Source organism: Euprymna scolopes, chromosome 23 (genome assembly GCF_053919585.1).
Source record: "Euprymna scolopes isolate OS-2025 chromosome 23, ASM5391958v1, whole genome shotgun sequence".
Classification (NCBI taxonomy): Eukaryota; Metazoa; Mollusca; class Cephalopoda; order Sepiida; family Sepiolidae; genus Euprymna; species Euprymna scolopes.
The window spans coordinates 52,417,728-52,435,143 of NC_136504.1; the positions used below are offsets into that span (position 1 = coordinate 52,417,728).

The 17,416-nt window shown below is 33.0% G+C and overlaps 1 protein-coding gene across 7 annotated transcripts in view; it reads right to left on the bottom strand.

The window, feature by feature from the left end:
* Positions 1-10,337: 10,337 nt before the first annotated feature.
* Positions 10,338-17,416, bottom strand: part of LOC145245897 (attractin-like protein 1) — a 320,643-nt gene continuing 313,564 nt past the window's right edge. For all 7 annotated transcript variants that reach the window (XM_080107633.1, XM_080107632.1, XM_080107630.1 and 4 more), the window contains 2 exons: positions 11,636-11,789; positions 10,338-10,805 (listed from right to left, as the gene is read on the bottom strand). In XM_080107633.1, the coding sequence (XP_079963759.1) occupies positions 10,711-10,805; positions 11,636-11,789 (249 nt within the window). In that variant the 3' untranslated portion in view covers positions 10,338-10,710. The remainder of the gene's footprint in view (positions 10,806-11,635; positions 11,790-17,416) is intronic.

Consider the following 17,416-nt stretch of genomic DNA (forward strand, 5'->3'; position numbering starts at 1 on the left):
AGGGACTCACCTCGTAAAGTTTTTGAGATGGCCCTCACCGCGTTCCTAAGCTCAATGGTCAGGCCCTGTATGAAATTCAAAAAATTTGCTGTTCCATCTTTTCTTAACTCTAACAACAACAAAGACAAGAAAACAAAAGTACAATTAAAAATTTTTTTTTCCTTTTTTTTATTAATTTTGTCAAACAATCACATTTTTTTTAAATGTATATAACCTTAGAGCAGAAACAAGCAAAGAAAGAATTCGGATTCGACTTACCTCTTTTTTTTTTTCCTTCAATTGAAAGTCTTTGATTTTTTTTTTTTTTTTTTTTTTTAATATTGCGTCCGTGGTAAATAAGTTTCTTTTTCTTCAAAGGAGCCTTTTTTGTGTTTCATGGTATGGTATGGTTTGTGTTTTGTTTATTCTTGTATAATAAACTGATCACAGCAATCAAATTATATGTATGTTACTGAATGGCTATGATCGTCTTGGTTGTATAAACGGACAGTTATTTCATTTTAAAATGAATACGAGACACTTTATTGTTTATAATACAGATTTGTTTATTTACAATTTATACTTCTAAAGTAACAGTGATAGCTATCATCATCTCGGTGGAGGTTAGGGACGAGGGTGGGTCGCAGAACTCTGTTAACCTGTATTTTCACTGTCTCCTCGTCTCTATTTTCTCTCTACTCTTTCATTGATATCACTTTGACCTGTTAACCTTTTTCTCGCCAGCTTGTTTGTTTTGCAACTCTCTGGGTTATAGTTCCTGCTGATTGACCTGTTAACCTTATTTCTGCTAGCTTTTGTTTATTGTACTTTTTGCTGGTTTTGGTCTAACCCATTTAATATTGGTTAGCTTTCCTGGCTGATTGACGTCATGGATATAGGTCGTTTTAAATCCCAGGATTTCCCATTGTGTTTTATTTTTTGCCTGGATACGCTCCGTAACACTATTATAGGTCACCGTTTCTGGGATTGACTTATTGTGTTCTTTGATTGCCCGGACACCTCTCCCTAACAAATATCTTTATTGGTTAAACAGCGATGGATCACGGAGTTGTTTTAATGTCCCTCTCTGTTTCTCTCTGTGCTGACACGATGATTTTAAAATCTATTTCTCTCTGTTTCCCGATACAATGATTTTAAAATCTATCTCTCACTTCGGTTATTTCATATATTTAGCAGTTAATGTTTTTTTTGTATTAACTGCAATACTTGCTTACAATAATGTTAGATATCACCGCAAGAACAAGAAACAAATGCAACCTCTCTCTCTCTGCCGATACGATGATCTAATCTCTCTCTCTGAGGGAGAGAGAGAGAGATAGAGAAAAACAGAACCCTAGTGAGAGACAGGCAGGCAAAGGACTTCATTGAGGCGCAGAAATCGCTTTATTTAATGTAAAAATCTGGCCTCCTCTAGCGATAATCAATCCGGTATCCAATATGGTGACTTCGTGTTTGTTTTAGTTTGTAGAATAGTAATCTAGAATAAGAGGTCGGTATGATCACAATAGTTGTAAGGGGGAAATTATTTTTTTTTTAATAGACGGACGGGAATTTAATGGTTGGGCTGTAAGTTTATGAATTGGATAAGAACAGTGTAAATGCAGTATCCGTAATTTGTATATAAATGTACACCGTGTGGAATCAGGGAGTAAGAGCAGGTAAAAATCTAGCTACTTCCTATGTAGGTTACAATGATGACGATGACCATGGCACTCCTCAGAATAAAAGTAATGTTTTAATAATACAAAATGTGTATGTAAATGCGTTCTATAGATAAATAAGGTAATGGTGAAAGCAATTTTTTATGTGTCATCAGTTAATTTCAACCTACGCTAGTTTTGACCCGAGGGGGAAAAAAATTCCGCCTATTTTATTATATACAAGAAGATATTAATTATTTAAAAAAAAAAAAAAAAAAAAATTACAAAGTCACAAAAATTAGTAGATAAAGCAAAATTAAAAAAAAATGAGTTTTTGACTAATTTCCCAACAGGATTTCCTTTTAAAATAAACTATGTAATAGAAATGATTGCATCCCTCCCCAACACAAATAAAAAATATTTTAATTTATTATATAATAATCACCTGTCTGTTTAAATGCATGTTTGTATGTATGCCTAAAGCTTTCAACATTAGCGATGGATTTTCATGAAGCTCGACTCTTCGGACGACAAATATCAAAAAATTGGCCAAAAACATTAATTCCTTTACCCTAAACTGGACACTTTTCTACAAGGAGGAGGATCACATTTCGACGATATATTCGGAAATCATCCCCCTCTTTTCTAGCCTTAATTTAGAGCATTGTCACTTTCGGTTTGGCGATGGATGCAACGGTAAAGACGTTACGTTTTTTTTTGTTTTTTTTTCCCCCCACATTCTTTTCATCCTTCATGGTACGGGTGCGAGCTTGCCTACTATCACTTTTTTTTTTTTTTTTTGCTCAACACATACCTCCAAACACCCGGGTAACGATAATATAAAGTGTAAAAATATGTGTTAAAAACTTTTGACAGATGCATCGGAACATGATGAAAGTGGTATAGTTTTAAATCTCTAACTTTTGGACACCAAATATCGAAACATTGGCCAAAACACATTAATTCCTTCACTTAACTGGGCAGTTTTCTACAAGGAGGGGGGGGTCGCTTTTTAAGTAGATATTTTCGCAAGTCATCCACTCTTTTCAATTGACTAACCTGTATTTTGACGTTCGCCACTTCCGGTTTTGCAATGGACACAACGGAAAAGATGTCACTTTTTTCTTTTCCACATGCTCAATCAACACACCTCCAAACACCCAGGCTAGTTTTTAAATAAAGCAAAAGTGAAACCAAAGGGAAGTAATTCCAACTAGAGTGAATTTCTTTGCCTTTTTTCACCACACATTTTTTCCTAATACAGAAAAATGCAATTGGATATAAAAAATAATAAAATAAATAAAATACAAAAACATTAACATTAAGAATTCATATATTAATACAATAGTTATTTTCTGTGGCACACTTATATCCGGGTCGTTTAATTATGTACTTCCATTTCTTGTCATCAAGAATTCTGGATAAAATTATTTATAAGTTTTGGTTATGTCTGAAGGAACTCAAGTTATATATATCCCACACGTTTTTTGCATAAGTTTTTATTTTGGTTTCGATTCAAGCTAATGCAATCAAGTAATACAGATGTTTTCATTTTTGAAATCGCAACTTTATAATATAAATATCGATAGAACATTAACTCTATAATAATATATACGAAATCTGCAAGAACTAAAATATATTTAAGAGTACTTTACGACCGGGCTTTGCCGGGCATTCATGCTAGCTTAAATAAATACTTTTGCAGTTTTAAAAAAACTACAATATCAGAGCGTCTCCATTTATGCTGAATATCTACAGAATGCCAACATCAATATATTACATATGAATGAGTCCCCTGTGGAATTTCCACAGGTCCCGCTAGTTTAACAATTATTTAAAAAAAAAAAAAAAAAAAAAAAAAAAAAAAAATTGTAATAATTTTTTTTCTTCAATATCCCATTTACTTTACTTCCCTTTGTTCATTTTCTCATTTTTTAGATGGTGATCGATAACTTGTATTATTCCATAGGTTGAAGGTTCAATCTTTTATAAAAAGGTAATAATAACTAAGAATAAAACTTCTAACGGCTTAATGGTGGCTAAGTGGTTAATGACACGGACCGATATCCTGGGTGTTCCAAAAAACACTTCTCAAAATCCACATGACCTTGTGTCAAACCTAATGTAGAAGAGAAAAAAAAAAAAAAAAAAAAAAAAACATTTTTACCTGATCATGGCTGATGAAACAAAAACAATATATTCCCAGGGATTAAATAAAGGATTAATTTCGAAATTTGTTATAGTTTCTAGAATTCAAAAGAGAATAATGGTCGGATGTTAGATCGGTAGAAATGTTCAAAAAAAAAAAAAAAAAAAAAAAAAAAAAATTGAATAATCCAAATAGTTTTTTTTTGTTAAAGAAATTTTTTAAAAAGTTTTTTAAAATTCTCTGAAATGCTGCATAGACACCAGATCCTACCCTTCTGTTATATTAAAAAAACAAAAACAGAAGTCGATCGTAGTCAAGGACAACTTAAAAGCTGCCTTTTCCTTAGCTATTTATATTGAAGTGTAGGGGAAAGTGCCCCACTCCTTCCCCAGAATTACTGGGGGTTTCTTTGATCCCATCTGATCATGTAAGACGGTATCAAGTCCTATTTCTTTTATTGGTAGGGAGGGGTCTTTTGCATGATTTGACAAGGGATTGAACCCTGCTCCTGGACAATTTGCAAACACTTACCATTATGCAAAATAGGTCAGTCTGCTTTAAATAATTTTTGATGTTTTTCCATATCAATTATTTTTTGCATAGTTACAGAGTAAAAAGGCCAAGACAAAACAGGCTATTGTTACAGATACAAATGCTATATTGATTTGAAATGATAAAAGATGGCAGGCAGACGATAAAGATGCGGTCATCTTTCAAATGGGCTGAAAGAAAAAAAAAAAAAAAAATATTTTGCCAGGTTGATTCGTCACAAGGGATTCTCCACACTGAGAAGTGGGTGTATGGTGGCCACCATTGTTGCTGACGTTTATAGAAATTCAAGTTTGTGCCAACATGTTATCTATCTGGACACGATTCCAACTTTATCCTCTAATGCAGGATTTCTCAAACTGGAGGTGAGAGATGATATTCCAGTGGGTGTGAGAAAAATTTTCATAAAAAAAATAGGGTATTGATGATATGTAACTTTTTTTTTTTTTTTTTTTTGCAATGTACTAACTTCTTGCTTTCGTTTTAGGGAAAACGACTGTTATTAATTGGCCATTAAATACATGGTTATATACTATCTAGATAGTAAGGCATGAAAATATATGGCAATTAAGCTACACAAAATCTTTAGGGTTTCATCCATGCAGGAAATTCTCTCAATATTAAAATACAAGAGAAAAATCTATGATTTATATACCCATGATGAAACAAAAGATATATTTTAAAAATTACCCAAACTGATCCAGTAGTTTCATTTTTAAAAAAGAAAATCAAATTTTATGAATAACCAAGAAGTGATCTTGTCTACCATTTTGGAAAAGAAAAAAAAAATTAAAAAGGAGATAAATCAAACTTGTGAAATTTATATTTTAATACTTATAAATTTCCATTAATTGTTTTAAAAATGATTTTATTTATAGAAAACTAGCAGTTCAGTCCAGCTTTGCTCGGGCCCTATGTACTGTTCATAACTTGCCTTACGTGTGAATACACTTTATGTAAGATTCCAATTTAGACCAAAATTTGTCTGAGTAATTTCATAGAGACCGCAGAGGTAATTTTAATTTTTTTTTTTCTAATTTTGATCCTTTAGCATTTATTATTTTGGTTTCAAATCAAAATAAAAAGTTTTACCCATGTCCAAGTTACCTACATCTAAAATTTCAGGTCGTTTGCTAGACACCACAAAGGTCAAATCTTGAACTTTGCCCCCCTTGGCAGCTCAAATTTTCGACCCAAATTGATTAAAAAGCTTGCCCTATCTCTGAATATCTTATGAAAAATTTCAAATTTTTAGACTAGAAATTGGTTGAGTAATTTGGTAGAGACTGCCTGGGTCAAATTCTTTTTGTTTTTTTTCGGCTCAAATCAAATTAAAAAGTTTGATCCATGTTCAAGTAACCTACATTTAAAATTTTAATTGTTTAGACCCAAAATTGGCAGAGGAGTTTGGTAAAGCTTTCAAAGTTAAACTTTCACTTTTTGACAGCCAAATTTCTGGCTGAAAACCAATTAAGATTTTCTTTATATCAAATCTCGAGTGTGTAGTCTGAAAATTGACAGTTATTTGGTAGGGAAATATACACAGACACTTTCACATATATATACTAGCAGTTCAGCCCGGCTTTGCTCGGGCCCTATGTACTGTTTATAACTTTATGTGAATATGTATATATTCACAAGTATGCATATGTACGGTAATGCCTTTCTATATAATAGGCTTCTTTAACAACAATAGAGAAAAGTTGGTAGAGACTGCAGAGGTCAAATTTAAAAAAAAATTGATCCAATTTTAACCCCTTAACATTTGTTTTGGGCTCAAATAAAATTTAAATGTTTGATCCATGTCCAAGTAACTTATATCTACAATTTCAAAATTGGCAGAAGAGTTTGGTAGAGTCTGCAAAGGTAAATTCTTGGCAGCCAAATTTTCACCCAAAAACTCATTAAAAAGCTTGCTGCATGCCTGATTACTCGTTATGTAAAATTTCAAATGTTTAGACCCAAAAATGGCTTAATAGTTTGCTAGAGACTGCAAAGGTAAATTCTTTTGAACTTTGACCCCTTGGCAGCCAAATTTTCAAAAAAAAATAAAGATTAAAAAGCTTGCCCTATGTCTAAATACACTATGTAAAATTTCAAATGTTTAGACCAAAAATTGGCTGAGTAATTTGGTAGAGACTGCAGAGGTCAATTTTTTTTTTTTTTAAACTTTGACCCCATAGGTTTATTGTTCTGGGCTCAAACCAAATTATAAAATTAGATCCATGTATAAGTAACCTATATCCAAAATTGGCGAGAGGAGTTTGATAGAGTTTTCAAAGGTAAAATCTGTTGAACAACAACCCCTTACCAGTCAAATTTCTGGCTGAAAACCAGTTAAAAACATTTTTCCAAATCTCAATAACCCTTATGTCAAATGTCGAGTCTGTAGACTGAAAATTGACAGAGTTATTTAGTAGGGACATGTACACACAGACAGACACACACTTTCACTTTTATAGTGATACTAGCAGTTCAGTCAGGCTTTGCTAGGGCCCTATGTACTGTTCATAACTTGCACTACGTGTGAATACACTTTATGTAAGATTTCAAATGTTTAAACCAAAATTTGTTTGAGTAATTTTGTAGAGACCGCAGAGGTCATTTTTTTTAAGCTTTGACACCAATTTTGACCCCCTAACATTTATTTTTTGGGGCTCAAATAAAATTAAAATGTTTTACCCACATCTAAGTTACCTACATCTAAACTTTCAAGTCTAGACCCAAAATTGGTGAAGGAATTTGGTAGAATCTGCAAAGCTCAAGTCTTTCAACTTTGACAGCGAAATTTTTGCCCAAAAACTGATTAAAATGCTTGCTGCATGTCTGAATGCCTGTTATGTATAAATTTCAAATGTTTAGACCTAAAATTGGCTGAGTAGTTTGCTAGACACTGCAATGGTCAAATCTTGAACTTTGACCCCTTGGCAGCTCAAATTTTCGACCCAAACTGATTAAAAAACTTGCCCTATCACTGAATACCCTTTATGCAAAATTTTAAATGTTTAGACCAGAAATTGGCTGAGTAATTTGATAGAGACTGCAGGGTCAATTTTTTTTTAAACTTTGATCCCAATTTCGACCCCTTAACATTTATTTTTTTCGGCTCAAATCAAATTAAAAAGTTTGATCCATGTCCAAGTAACCTACAATTAAACTTTCAAGTGTTTAAACCCAAAATTGGCAGAGTTTTCAAAGGTCAAATCGTTGAACTTTGACCCCTTAACAACCAAATTTCTAGCCGAAAACCGGTTAAAAAGATTTTCCCAAATCTCAATACTCCTTATGTCAAATCTCGAGATCGAAAATTGACAGAGTTATTTGGTAGGGAAATGTACACAGACATTTGTACTTTTAGATATAGATAAAACTGATTTTTGAAATATGATATTTTTGTTTGTATTTGCCTCAGATTTTTATTTTTAATACAGAGAATTCTGGACAAGAATAATTTTGTTTTGTAAATTCATTGCAGAGTTCATAAATTTCATCATTTCTGACCTTTGGATTTGGTAATTTAAAAAGATTTAATAAAAAAAAAATAAGTAAAAAAAAAAAAAAATGGAGTAACATGCAAGTTAAATTAACAAACATTTGTTAAAAGCATAAAAACTAAATATTTTCATTTATAATTTTTTATTAAAAAAAAAAAAAAAATTGAAAAAGAAAGAAAAACACCCCTTCCCCCACCTACTTACATATTTGTTCAATTTTTTTGAGAGGGAAAACAATCACTTGGTCATCTGCCTGAGAGGAGTAATGTAAAAATGAAAACTTGTTCTTCCTAAATGCACCAAGGTATCAAAAAGTGAGGTTATGAACGAATGACCTTTGAATTTTCCAAAGCCATCACCCCTCCATATTTGATAGATTTTTTGATCCCGGTCACTTGTGCCTGTATGCCATGCTTTTGCTTCATTAAGAAATATTCCAAACATCTAGCAGAAATGAGGACGTGATACCAAGTAAGGATGGCTAAATGACAATGAAACATCAGTAAAAAAAAAACAAAAAACAAACAAAAAACAAAAACTTTCACAATTCTAATATAAATAAAAACAATTATCTTACAAAACACTCTAGACTTCTTCATTTACAAACATGCATTTCAGCATACATAACTATATACATAATAAATATAGAGGTTAATAAAATCTTGGGGGGGGGGGAACAATGAAGGATAAAAACATCTTACAGGATGCAATCTCCCAACATTTTAACACATCAAACAACTAGAAGATTACTTTATTCATTTATTTAAAAACGAATAAATAGAACATTATTCAATAAGGCTGTTTGCAATGCGGAATAGCATTAAATACTCAAATATTTAACAGTTCAAGCAAACTACCATATTCTTTTAAAAATTTAAATTATAAAACAGTAACTATCGGTTTGGTTTCGACTAATTAGTCATATAAAGAATTTGGTTGCACTTACTAATTTTTCATATCATTTTTGGCAATTTCTGTGGCAGATTTGATGCTAAATATACAGCTCAGCTCTATTTAGATTAACAAGACTGCGAGGAATGTCCTGATCAATGAGAAATCCAGGATCTTCATAAGCTTTGTTCAGGTGAGCTCCTCTGAGAGACCACTTCAGTACTGCTGAACCAGCAGCAGAGCACAAAGTCCAGAGTAACCAGACACATAATTTAATGCTGAGCAATCTCCAAGGGTGAAATGGATCACCGTAGCACTCACCTGCTACAAGCAGTGCAACTTCAAATTAATAAGGCGACTGAACCAGTCAGTCGACCAGCTTTAACGGGTGCTTGGAATCCAGGATGAAACCCAAAAGAGCAGATTGCAACACAACGAAAACTCTTTAAATAAAGATAAATAAATAAGCAAAGCTCATATCTCTACAGTATAGCTTGTCATTAAACGTTTACAAAGACCTTTTTACAGATATATTAACTTTATAACATTAAACCCAACCGGCGAAAATTGCAAAAGAAGATTTTGGAAGTGCAAGCAATAGTTTCCGTCATCATAAGACGAACCAGAAGAATACACGAAAATACAAATTGATTTTGAACAAGTGACCAACTACCGAGAGAGGATGGCAAGAGATGACCAATTTCGAAGTACGTATGACCAAATTTAAAATATCTTCCAGCAATGGGAATACATAATTCAGAATGGAGTATATAATATATAAAAAAAAAAAAAAAAAAAAAAAAAAAAAAAAAAAAAAAAAAAAGCGAATTTTGCAGAAATTAGAAAGTAATAAAAAAAATTTTTTAAATTAAAAATAATTATTTGGTGTTTCGCCAGGACAACCAGACGTGACAGCTGCTGTTGATTCTCTATTTTTGTTGATGTTTGGGCAATCTCTGCCCGTTGTTTTGAGCAACCTCTGAACAATCTGGATCTGTCAGCCTGAAGTATTTGAAATATTTCTTTTTATACAGAAAGAGAAAACAATTTTTTTTTACAATTGGAAAATTTTTTTAACACATTAATAAATTTGCATAACATAAAATTCTAATTTTATTAGATACAGATTTTTTTTATTGTGTTAAAAAAAAAAAAAAAAAAAAAAATTAAATTTTAGGGAAACCAGTAATTTGTTTTCGTTTATGATTTCATTTTTATTACTCTTCAAAATTAACAAAATGAAACTGTTCCAAACTATTGTCTCCAAACTTGAAGGAATATTAAGACAAAAAAAAAAACATTAAGAATTTATTTTGCCAATTATCTTTTATATCCATATTTGAATTCCATCTAAATTTTATGATTGAAAGTTGCATTTATTTTTATTTCAAGTAATACCAGAATTATTTCAGACACTTTGGGCTGACAAGTTGATATTGACAAAATGACCTCAAGAAAAAAAATCAGCAGCAACTGTCATATTTGATCATGCTAGCAGGCATAAATAGTAAAACCAATTGTATATGATTATACAAAAAAAATGTTGGTATGGGTCAATGGGAATTAAAAAAAAAAAAGGTGGTTTTCCTAAAGTTTTTGTGGTCACTGTGGTGGTGGGTAATGATGGCTTTGAAACTGGAAGAAGTGAAGTTTCCAGCCTTTAAAAATCCGTTCAGATTTAGAAAGTTGATGCTGCGGACAGGGGGAAAGAGCATCCTCAGTTCGCTTCCCGATATGAATGGGAGTAAAAAACAAATCCTGTTTTAGTTCCTCCTCTTTTTTTTTTTCTTTTTTAAATCTAGTTTGCATCTTATAAATTCATTTTTTTTTTGCATTTGTTAAGTCATTAAAATCCATTTTGTATCTAAACAGTTTTGTGGTATAAATTTACATAAAAAAAATTTTTTCACTTTTTTTTTTTTTTTAAAATGTATATATTTACAAGATTTTTTTTTTTTTAAAAACGTTTATATGTACACCAATATTGCTATATACATGCGTCTGGATGTGATTGGTGTATATGTTTGCGCAGTTTATTTTTATCACATTTGCTGGGTTCAGAGCTTTGTTTTCGGGGATTACCTGCAAAAGAAACAAAATTATCAATATAATTTAAACAAAGATCAAAGCAAGATTATACTGTAATTTAATGCTAGTTTCTAAGCAAAGAAAAACTAACAACTTCTCTAGATTCAATATATATTTGAAGGAATTCAAGCAGCAACACGAAAAATCCAATCATCAAAGTTTGACAAATGAAAACTATGCTAGTAAAAAAAAAAAAAAAAAAATTGCTTCGATGATGTATGAATTTAATGTAACAACATACTGATGATGGGATCTGTCGTGTTATTGTGAGAATTTATTTAAGTATTTCTCATAGAAACATGTCAGTTTTTACTTGCTTCAAAACAGACATTAAATAAAAGTATGATAGAAATAATGTCACTTCATTTACTTATAGCTCTATTACCAAATTTTCAATAACTATTTAAAATTGAATATGGAGATTCATTTCGCTTTGGAATTAAATTTCCATAAAAATCGATCAGAACAACAAAAAAGTTTTATATTATTCTCTACATCTTTGAGCAATCATTTATACATAAAATGAACATTAATAATAAAATGAAAAAAAAAAAAAAAAAAAAAAAACTGCTAATATAGAAGCATTCAGCCTTACTAGTTACATCAGTATTATCGGTACCTTCCAATAGCTTTAAATCTTACAGATTAATTAGATTTGAATATTGCAGTAAAACAAATGTTTAACCGAATATTATTTGACTATTTTTCTGAGCTAAAAAATTTGATAGACGGATAAAATTTCTATTCTATTAGATAGAAATGAAATGAAAATAGATATATCTATTAGATAGAATGTTAAACTTTTAAGAAAATTCTTAACATACCTAATGATACTAAAGCACTTGCAATGGACAATCCAGATTGGTTACTTGGGGTATAATCTTCATCTCCACATGGAAGTTGAACTAATAAAGAAAGAACTGCAGCCTTTTGACCATTCAATGGTTCTAATGCGATTGGGCTGGGTTTGTTGTTTACCTGGAGAAAATGAAAAAAAGTTATAGATGATACAATTTACAGAAAACAAAAACTCTTCTGTACAAAAAAAAATTGTTTTATGCTGTTCAGTATGAATCATCTAATCTTTTAATCAATAAAATTTTGTGTCAAATTTTAGAATTTGAAACCAAATAGTATTGTATCAGACACAGCAGTATTTAGCTTTACCTAACCATTTTATCCTTTGTTTTTCATCCCAGCCTCTTTTACAATATCAAAACGCTTGTGTTTAAAAAAAAAAATTCCAGCTAGGAAGATTGTTAAGGATGGTAAAAATTTTATATAATCAATGGAGATAAATCTTTCCATAATAAAATAAATTTTTTTTTTTTTTTTAAAATCTTTTCTCTTTAATTGAAAAAATGTGAAACAATGAATTTTGGGTAGCCCAGCTTGTGGGTATAATGTGTTAATCCAATGATGGCTTGTAAATAGGAAAAAAAAAAAAAAGTGAAGGCAATGGCAACAATATCCATATTAAAAGGAAAATATTTGAAAAATTTTCTGAGACCATTATTTAAGATGAAGAGCAGGAGGGAGAGTCACTCTTTAGGAGAAAGAGTTTAACGTTTTTCACTTTACAACATCAACCATTTTTAGTTATTTAACAGAAACAAAATTTGTATACAGCTATTTGAACACAAGTTGCTATTTTACTAATAAATGGAGACAATACTAAGTGCAAATGATTATCTTTACGAGTACTCTGGGAAAAATATATTAAGATTATCACTTCTAGACTCAACCCAATTGAAGCAGGCACATCACAAATTGAAACCATATTTGGTTTTAAAGAGAAATTAGGAAAAAAAAACAAAACAAAACAAATTTTTTTTTATAAAATTACCAAGCTAATTTGAATGCGACAAGTATTTTCATTTTTTAGTCTACATTTCTATAACAGACAAAATGTGACATGCCTAGTAATACATATGGTATAAAACTTCATTTGTGCAAACATTTTTGACTACACATTTGCAAACATTTCAGCTTTAATCGAAAATCAGCTGAACTTCAGGTAACTATTTAATATGGACCGATGCAAAGAAACGGAATCTAGAAAGCAAGAATTAGCATGCAATTAGGATTATGTGATTTATAAACCTGAAATTTTAGAATTACAAGGTCAACTACCAAAATGTCTTGGCTATTTTTTAATTCTTTTATTTTTATATATAATTTGGACGATGGAAAGGATTCAAACTAGAATCAGCAGACAAAAAAGTATTTTATTCAATAGTCAACAAAATATGCCTAAAAAAATGCTGCCTCTCATATATATATATATATATATTCTTGGCTGCATGACAATATATTCAGATGATTATAATCTTCATTGTCCACAGAGCTGAAGAACAAAGCTTGGCATGAAATAAAAATCTGTAAATGTGAATTATTTTAGTAACTTCACATTCATAGATTCGTAATATTAGCAAATATTATGGAGAACAGTTTCTTCACAAAATAAATGCAAATCTTTAACATATCATTTAGGAGATATTCTTAGTTAAAATTGTATTTTGTGTTTTAATATTGGAAATTTATTTCTGACATAAAATGTGTTATGCATTAAGCACTTTGCAAAGCGATTTAGTTTAAGGGGCTGAATATAAACAACTACAATTTTTCACCTTGTACTAATTTTTTATATCCAGTCCGACAGGTTAGTGCAAAAATGTTTTCATATATAGTTGAACGTCCCCCCCCCATATCAATTACTTATCAAGGCCAAGAGGCCACTCGAGGATAAGGGTCAAAGAGTGTACAGTAGAAATTGGACAATATAGTAACCATTAGTAATGGAGATTTGGTAAATTTGTTAACTTATATGGAACGGCTCATCAAAAACTTGTTTATGTTAGACTTGAAGACAACCATATTGTAGTCAGCTAGAAAGCAGAAAAACGGAAGATAATTCCATAGGCGTGCAGTTCTAAGAAAGAAGCTTTGCTCATGGAATCAACGCTTAGGTTTAGGCACAGATAAAGAGTGGGGGAAACTAGTGATAGTGTTTTCTGCTAGACGGGTGTTTGTGAAAGTTGGCGAGAGGGGACCATAGAATGGAGCTCAGGCGAGCACCTGCCATGAAAATAACGATAAAGCAAAGACAAACTCACATCTCTTCTGTGAGAATGAGGTTGTAGGGAAGAGAAAAGGAATCCCCCACAAGGCTACGAAGTCTGTTTTGAACTCTGTCCAGGCAGGATAAGTCCTTTCTAGCAGCTCCTGCCCAGATGTGGCAACAGTACTCCATCCTTAGACGTACCTAGCTCTTATATAGATAGAGAATTGCATCAGCAGTGAGATATCTACTGGATTGATAGAAGGATCCCACCATTTTTCCAGTGGCCTTGGCAACAGATTTAATGTATGTGTTCCATTTAAGATCAGGAGTAAAGGTCAAGCCCAAAAGCTTGTCAAAACATGAGGCCTCCCCAAGATGAGAGCCATTCATTTCAATTGATGCTAGATGGGGATCAGAGCATTGATGATGTAAAGGTAAAAGCTTGGTTTTATATGCATTAAAAGTAACAAGCCACCCCTTTCCCCATTGTACCACTTGCTCAAGATCAGAGGAGAGAGAATCAGAGAGCTTTGTCGTTTACGGTCTTAGATGTGCTACCATAGATAGTAGTGTCATCAGCATTAATGTCTACGAATGATGTAAGGATGTGATTTGGAAGATCATTAATATAGATCAGGAAGAGAATTGGGCCCAGGATGGACCCCTGAGGGACTCCAGCATTAATACTAAGAGCTTCTGATTTCTGCCCATCAACCACTACTCTTATGAACCTATCAGAGAGAAATGATTTAATGAAGACATTTCCAACTATACCGTAGTTGGAGATCTTGTGAAGTAAACCTTTATGTCATACTCTATCAAAGGCCGTGTCGAGAGCAATTGCCCTAAAAAGGTAGCCTCCCCCGAGAGATTCGCTAATCCTATGAAATATATCTGTAAGCACATCTGCTGTAGATCTAGCAGAATGGAAACCATATTGCGTGTCACGAAGAAGGTTATTTTTGCTAAGATAGTTGATTACTTCTCTATTTAACAGATTCCAGCAACTTACTCATGACGCACAAGAGACTTCTTGGCCTGTACTGTAAGGGAGATGAGCGATCACCTGAATTTTTAAATATGGAGTATACTGAGGAGATTTTCCAGGGTAACGGGAAGCAATTCTCCTTAAGACAACGTTTAAACAGTTTTGTAAGGATGGGCGCAAGTTCTGGTTGAAGTCTTTTGAGTACTATAATTGGAATACCGTCAGGCCCGGTTGCTTTACTGGAATCAAGGTTTTTGATTAGCTTGGCAACATCATGTACAGATATTTGTATATCACATACCATGTTTTCTGATACAGGAGGAAATATTGGAGGTTGGCAACCTTCGTCGCAAAAGTTAGAATTAGCTGCAAAGTTCTTGGCAAAGAGTTTGGCTTTGTCTGATGCTGACGAGATTACCTCAGGTCCATTGATAATAGTTGGGATAGAGCACACGCTTCTGTTCAGGATTCTGTTTGCTATTTGCCAAAACTGGTGGGAACCAAGCCGCTGCTCAGCTACTTTGGACTTGACGGACTGAGCATACAACTCTCTTGCGTTCTTTATTACTTTTTTACAGTGGTTGCTGGCAGTTCTGAAAGCAGCTTTAGTCTCAGTACATCTATTACGTTAGAAGCAATAAAGAAAGTGATTTCTATGTGTAATGGAGCAGCACATTCCGGAGAGAACCACGGCTGGCTGTTAGGGTTTTGCTGGAACTTTTTCGAGGGTATGAAACAGTCTATACCTACAATTAATCATTCTGTCAGGTCTGATACTATAGAGGACATCCTTTTTAAACATGGAATGCAGAGATAGATCTGATATAAACGTGCGGAAGCTATCCCAGTCAGCCATAGAGTATCGATATACTGTACCATGGAGAGGTACATCTGGGGACTTATTACATTTCATTTTTATCTTAACCGATACAACTGAGTGGTCGGAAGATCCAAGTGGAGACAGAACAGAAGCTGAACACAGTTCAGGGCAAGTTGTGAGAAAGAGGTCTAGGAGACTTGCATACTGGCCGTCACTATCGGGAACACTGGTGGGTTCGTGAACAATATGAGTGAGGTCATAAGCAATGGAGAAATCATGACAGAACCTCCCCTCATCATCGGTCTTGTTTGAATGAGTTAAACATTCCACATTGTGAACATTGAAGTCTCCACAGACATGAATATTAGTTGAAAAATAAGCAGATAGGGCGTGGTCAATTTTCTCAGATATGCTTTTAAAGATAGTAACTTCGCTGTTGTGGGGGCGATAGAGAGCAAATATAAATGCAGTAGTTTGAGCTAGTGCAACTCTGAAGCACATATAGGGTAAGTTAGGATCTTCTCTGGAGATGTCCCTACCACATGGAAAGCCATCTTTTATATAGGCACATATTCCATACCCATGGCGATCTTGGGGGTCAGATTTGAAAGTTAAATTAGAGTATCCTTTAATTACGAACTCATCTAGGGAAATAGTCTGTCCAATGCCAGTTTCACTTAGAAATAATATGTCTGGTTTAGTCTCCTGTAATTGGGTTTCAATCTCTGGAAGGTTAGAACATACACCCCGGATGTTAGAGAAGGAGACCTGGTAGTGGGGGTCTACGTTAGAAGTTGGAGATCCGGGTTTAAAAGTGTTTTTTATTGAGACTTTTCATGGTGTTTTGGGATTTGTGGACTAGGTCGACCGACATGCCTGAAGCAGGGCAGAGAGGGAAAGTAAGAGAGAAATAGAAATGAAGAATTTTTTTTTGTAACACATGAAAAGGTAAAGCCGTAACAATTACCCACTAATATGGCATAGAGAGGCCCCACCAGAAGCTACTGCATGGTCCAAAATCCATTCACCAAATGGCAATACAGCAGCCCCAGTACTTTGCACCTGCTGATAGGACAGCCTCCTTAGTGGTTAATCCAAGGTTTGGGTCTAACTATCAGGCGGATAACGTCAGCCCAGATAGAATGTTTACCTCCAGCACCCTTACTAGTGACATGGCTACAAGGATAGACATAGAAACAGAAAATTTCCGACATCCCTGGCAGCTGTTTACGCAAAATACTGTCAACCTAGAAAACAGCTTTTTCTTCTCCCTTTGTCAGAAAAATCACTCATTAAAAATGAGGACTGAGAGACAAATAAAGATAAGCGAGAGTAACGGAAGTTACCGATAACGCATCCACAATGCATTGTCTACTCTCCATTAAAAAAACAAAAAAAAAAACATTAAGTATTGTACGTCAAAAAACATCTTTGCACCAGTCTAATAAATTGCTTGTTTAATATTAACCTATCTTTAGTTCAGAAAACACAGTTGGTAGTGGCATCCAATTTCTGAAGGAGCAGGTTCCGAAATTTAGATGAGGGTAAAGTTTCAAACAATTGTTTTCTATGCCATCACATGCAAAGGAGGTTAATTGATGAAAAGAAGATCATGAAAATATTAACGGATTAAAAGAGCAGGGTCTTCAACAACATCTAATAAACAATGCAAACAAAACTAAAATATCAAAAGAACAGAGACAATCTCAAAAAGTCTTTGGATGCTCAGCCAC